The sequence below is a fragment of the Salvia splendens genome, chromosome 18, assembly GCF_004379255.2.
Source record: "Salvia splendens isolate huo1 chromosome 18, SspV2, whole genome shotgun sequence".
Classification (NCBI taxonomy): domain Eukaryota; kingdom Viridiplantae; phylum Streptophyta; class Magnoliopsida; order Lamiales; family Lamiaceae; genus Salvia; species Salvia splendens.
The window spans coordinates 5,890,559-5,895,984 of NC_056049.1; the positions used below are offsets into that span (position 1 = coordinate 5,890,559).

The 5,426-nt window shown below is 35.9% G+C and overlaps 1 protein-coding gene across 1 annotated transcript; it reads left to right on the forward strand.

Annotated features, from left to right (window-relative positions):
- Positions 1 to 318: 318 nt before the first annotated feature.
- LOC121775998 (malate dehydrogenase, glyoxysomal-like) lies at positions 319 to 4,535 on the forward strand. The gene is made up of 9 exons (XM_042173118.1): positions 319 to 596; positions 734 to 946; positions 1,448 to 1,762; positions 2,355 to 2,444; positions 2,530 to 2,613; positions 3,769 to 3,804; positions 3,909 to 3,998; positions 4,079 to 4,173; positions 4,265 to 4,535. Exons 1-9 carry the CDS (start codon positions 519 to 521, stop codon positions 4,335 to 4,337), a joined length of 1,074 nt encoding a protein of 357 aa, XP_042029052.1. The 5' UTR covers positions 319 to 518; the 3' UTR covers positions 4,338 to 4,535.
- The last annotated feature ends 891 nt before the right edge of the window (positions 4,536 to 5,426 follow it).

Consider the following 5,426-nt stretch of genomic DNA (forward strand, 5'->3'; position numbering starts at 1 on the left):
TAGCAATTTCCTTGGGTAATTTAGTAAATTAATGAATATTAGAACTACTATCCTATTCCTCCTAGATAGTATGTCACATTTCAAATTTGTATTTAAAAAAAATATATAATCATTAATATATGTAACTATTTTTTTCTTTTTCTTCATTACTATTTGAAATTTTTTTATTTATACATTAAATATTTAAGTATGTTTTTTTCAATTTTTACATTCTTAATACACTAAACTAAACTAAACTGTCTTTTAGGAGGAGTATGTAATTTTGTGTAAGCAATCAATTGTTATTTTCAATTCCACCTTGCAAGAAATACAGACACCATATGATGTACATGTACCCCATACTTTGCCTGCTATCTTCTATCCTAATCCTTTATACCTTCACACATCCCTATGAACAATACGAGTACTATTTAATTACTTTCGTATATTCGTATTAAGATCGCGTCCAAAAAAACTTTATTTTAATTTATCATTTCGCAGCTTTGATTCTAGTATTTCAAAGAAATTCTCCGATCACCATGCAGCAGAGTGTGGATATTAATCGACGAATTGCCCAAATTTCAAGTCACATCAATCCCCCAATTAATCAGCAGCAGGTACACATCCTCCTTTTTTTAATTTTTTTTTCTTCAACTACTCCTACAAGAAACTGAATTTAAAATTTGATCGGAATGTTGCGGTGAAGTCAAAATTACTCGTAAATAGGGCTTACAAATTCTGTGTGTTTTTGAAGGTGGAAGAGGGGAACTTATGGCGCTCGGATTGCCGGGTAAAAGGCGGCTCTCCGGGTTTCAAGGTGGCGATATTAGGGGCGGCTGGAGGCATAGGCCAGCCTCTGGCGATGTTGATGAAGATGAATCCTTTGGTCTCGGTGCTCCATCTTTATGATGTTGTCAACTCCCCTGGCGTCACAGCGGATATCAGCCACATGGACACCGCCGCTGTGGTAATTCCTGCTTCAATTTGATATCGTCCTTCTTTTTCATTTTAATTTGCAGCTTCGTTCAATTGAACTATTGTCTTATTTGAACTGAGTTTTGTAGTGCTAATCAAGATTTGGAAGTAATCAAATTCGAAATATTATGCTTAGGGGTGTAAATTTGATGCAAATTATTATAGAGGAGAGAATTTCCTTTTTGCAACCTGGTAATCCATCGCAGTGATTGCAATGTATTGCTGAAAAATAGGAAGACATAAATGCATAATTACCATATCCATCTCTAATTAGTGGGTTGCAGAAATGTTGCTTCTCTTATAAATCAAACCACAAGAATCACTCCTGCAAGATGGTGAATGCATTTAACTCATAATCATTAAGCAAACAAACCTTTATATCATTAGATACATCACTAGATACATATCTGGTATGGTTTGAGTTCTGATTTCCAAGGTAGATTGCGTTTCTCTGGGACTTAGCAAGGACTTGACTGAATGTAATGGTGTTTAGGTTCGTGGTTTCCTCGGCCAAAATCGGTTGGAGGAAGCACTGACTGGGATGGACCTTGTAATCATACCTGCTGGTGTTCCCAGAAAACCTGGAATGACAAGGGATGATCTTTTCAACATTAATGCAGGAATAGTAAAAACTATATCTGAAGGAATTGCTAAGTGCTGCCCTAAGGCCATTGTTAACTTAATCAGTAATCCTGTGAACTCTACAGTCCCGATTGCTGCAGAGGTTTTTAAGAAGGCTGGGACCTATGATCCAAGGCGACTCCTAGGAGTTACTATGCTTGATGTAGTTAGAGCTAATACCTTTGTGGTAAGATATCTTTCTACCAGAATTTATTTTTTTATGTTTCATAATATATCCATGAACATGTTGTGTCTGCAAGTTAGTTGATCTGTGTGTAGCTTTGGTGTGCCCAATCGGTTCTGACTTCTATTGATATGGTTGTTTTTATGTACGTTCGAGTTTATTTCTCATCATCCTCTCCCTCTCTCTCTCTCTCTCTCTCTCTCTCATTCACATGCTAGCATGAGCATCCATCATCCTGAGATGATTCTTATGAGATGCGACAATATGGTCGTTCATGTTTTAAAACTATTAGCTGTTAAATGTTACTATTCGAAATCTGAAACCTGGTCATATTCTGGCATGTGTACCTTAATAGTAATTGGTTACTTTCTCCAGAAACAGAAAGTGCTCTGGTTCATTTCTTTATAAACAGTGGAATTCATTTACTTATGATATTCTGCATCTTTAGTTGGAGTACCTATTATGAATTGATCAACTCACACTCTTGTTTTTGCACTTAGCTAGTTGCCACTTAATGAAGTGATCAGCTATATTATATTTCAATTGTCTTTTGCTATTTCCTAATCACTTTTCATTTCCAACATTGTACTTCAAGGCTGAAGTGTTGGGGCTAGATCCACGGGAAGTTAGTGTTCCAGTTGTAGGCGGCCATGCTGGTGTAACAATACTGCCCCTTCTGTCACAGGTCAATACAATAGCAAGATATTTCAGTATTAATTGTAAGAATTCTGCCCTGTAACATTTTATTATAATCCCCCTTCCTTATCTAGGTAAAACCTGCATGCTCTTTCACCAAAGAAGAGACCGAGTATCTGACATCTCGCATCCAGAATGGGGGGACTGAAGTAGTTGAGGTAAGCTTGAGTATTGGTCGGAGTTCTCTGATAAAATTCATTTTTTCTACTCAAGCTGCAGATAATTGTTTTTCTATTGGATGCTTCTCTTGCATCGTTATAATTTATATATACCGGACATATCTTTCAAGTTCTAAACAGATTGCTTGCTACTTAGTTCAGCAAGTCATTCCCATATCTTTCAAGTTCTAAACTACTTAGTTCAGCAAGAGCCATGACCCTGATACACATCATGCAATAGCTTACCGTTCAGAAGAGTTGGAAGTCTTTAGAAGTCTATCTTTAAATGTTAGAAGTCTAGAAATCTATCTTTATATGTTACAAGTCTAAAAATCTCATCTTAAATGGTATCTTTATTCCTTAGCCTTTTGAGAGTCTTTATATATGTCTCTTAGGTTCGTGAGGGGTATCCATATTCTTGAATTTAGTATGAAGACAGTCATTTACTGTAGGGCCTCATAAGAGGATTATCATTTGTTAAGTTTCAATTATAAATCAATTATATTTTCCGTTCTTACTTTCCCTTGTCTCTCGCCTCTTTTCTATAACAGCCCCAGATGGCAAACCATTGAACCCAATCCTCCTAAACTTTATTGCTGGAAAAACCTCAGACATATGGAAAGCAAACCTAAATGCTCTGCCAAATGTATTTGCCCATTTTTATCTCTGTGTTCACTTTTGAATCCTGTAATTTGTGTGGGATATCTTATAGATTCCATTCAAATTCACGAAAGATACGTTCAATGTGAAGTGACAGTTAAGGTTTATATTGTAAAAATGATTTATTCGTATGGGGACAAAATCTGAATCTAACAACTAATTTGTATTGTTATGACCTACAAATATTTTGTCACACATTAGAGTTGGCATTTGAACCCTGTAGTGTTTTTAGTTGTGAAAGCTCTGTTAATTAACTAACTCTGATATGTTTCTTGTGTTATTCATTTATGCTTTCATGTTGTTAATAACTTAATATTGTGAACGTGGTTTGTAAGCATGAATACGTTCGACCTGTACTTCATGTCCACTGGGCAAGAAATGGTCCCTAATTGTATCTCATTACTGTAAACATAGATAACAAAAAAAATTGTCATTTTCTCTATCTTCAGCAGTAGTAGTGCTGTGATTAACTAATACTACTGGTTACTATTGCAGGCCAAAGCTGGTGCAGGTTCTGCTACTCTTTCTATGGTATGCTGCTATCCCAACATCAGTTTCTTTGTAATTTTTTTGTTTTGGAAATTGCGTGGAGAATAGCTTAAAATTTTAAGCAAGATTATGAATAAATGATGCAGGCATATGCAGCAGTCAAATTTGCTGATGCTTGCTTGAGGGGGTTGAGAGGAGATGCCGGTGTCATTGAATGCGCATTTGTGCCTTCTCAGGCACGTTTTTTGTTTGTAGGATTGCTAACTGAGACGTTGCTAAATCACTATCCTTGAAATATTGACCCTTTTTGCCTCAGGTAACTGAGCTTCCGTTCTTTGCATCAAGAGTGCGCCTTGGACGCAGCGGAGTCGAGGAAATCTACCCTCTTGGTCCACTTAATGAATATGAAAGGTCTGTCAAGAGTTTGTTCATACTCTCCAGTTATAATTCCAAGTTTCATTCAGAGCTTGTTAAGAATTTGTTAATGGCTGCTCGTTTTCAGGGTCGGTCTGGAGAAGGCAAAGAAGGAGTTGGGTGGAAGCATTGATAAGAGTGTGTCCTTCGCAAAGAAATAAGCAAGGTTCGTCTTCGAATGAGTTGTATCATATGTTCACGACGTGCTGCTGCTGCTTGTTGTGCTGGGTTTTCGATTATAGTTTCAGGCATGAATTTGAATGCTACTTGAAAAAATGAGTGTTGTCTTGTGCCTCTTTGTAGCTTGTTTGTTGCTCTCCACATTGATGACAGAGATATACAAATAATTTTGCAGCAAATCCATTCCAATTTCAACTTCAACTTCCAACTAACAATCGTCGCAATGTTTGAATACAATTTTTTTAAACGAAAAGAGTGACCTAAACTAGGAATTTTTTTTATTATTATTAAAATGGATATCTCTAATGCGAAGTCGAGGCATGAGTAGTGGAACATCAATTTCAACAATATGTCCCAAAGCGTAAACAAGAAGTGGTTATGACTTTGAGATGTTGATACAAGAACTTTTCAAATTCGATAAACTGATTCATAATATTTCAATATTACTGTAGGGCCCAGATTATAGCCTGAAAATTTTATTTGTAACGATTCTCAATTTGTACGTACTTCGCAAAAATTATCATTAGTAGCAGATTTACTATATAGGTATCGTATTTGTGACCATCGACGTCAAAACACTGTCTGTCGTCTCTTCGTCTCTTATTTTTATCTATAATGAATTTTTTGCTCCACTTTAATCATTAACTAAATCTCGTGCTAAAAAGAAGTGTCTCGGTTATGTGGGAGGGACGGAGTATAATCGATAGTGTTAGATTAATTTAATCTTGAATGCAGTTTTTAATGAAATATAGTTTCGGACATATCTGTGAGTTGGGAGCAAGCTGTGGATAATATGTGTCTACTTGCAATACTTTGGTGTGTACTCTCTTTCAAAAATAATGGGTTTCTGAAGCAATACATGTGATATTCTTGTTCTGTTGTGTTTGGGCCGGCCTTCATTTTCTGATTTCTTCTGTAGAAATTGATGTTGTTTGGCCCATATGTTGTATTATATTTTAGGCAATGTCTTCTTTCCTCTATGCAACTCAAACTTTATAAATAAAAATCCAGTCTTATACTATCACTTACTCACATCAAATCTCTATATTGGTATAAAAAGATTCATAACT

What these genes read in the sequence shown, in the direction of transcription:
- LOC121775998 (XM_042173118.1), top strand. Translation starts at nt 519, where the DNA reads ATGCAGCAGAGTGTGGATATTAATCGACGAATTGCCCAAATTTCAAGT. An exon ending in GGGGGACTGAAGTAGTTGAG is followed by an intron (nt 2,614 to 3,768) that starts GTAAGCTTGAGT and finishes TTACTATTGCAG; the next exon opens with GCCAAAGCTGGTGCAGGTTC. An exon ending in GCGCATTTGTGCCTTCTCAG is followed by an intron (nt 3,999 to 4,078) that starts GCACGTTTTTTG and finishes TTTTTGCCTCAG; the next exon opens with GTAACTGAGCTTCCGTTCTT.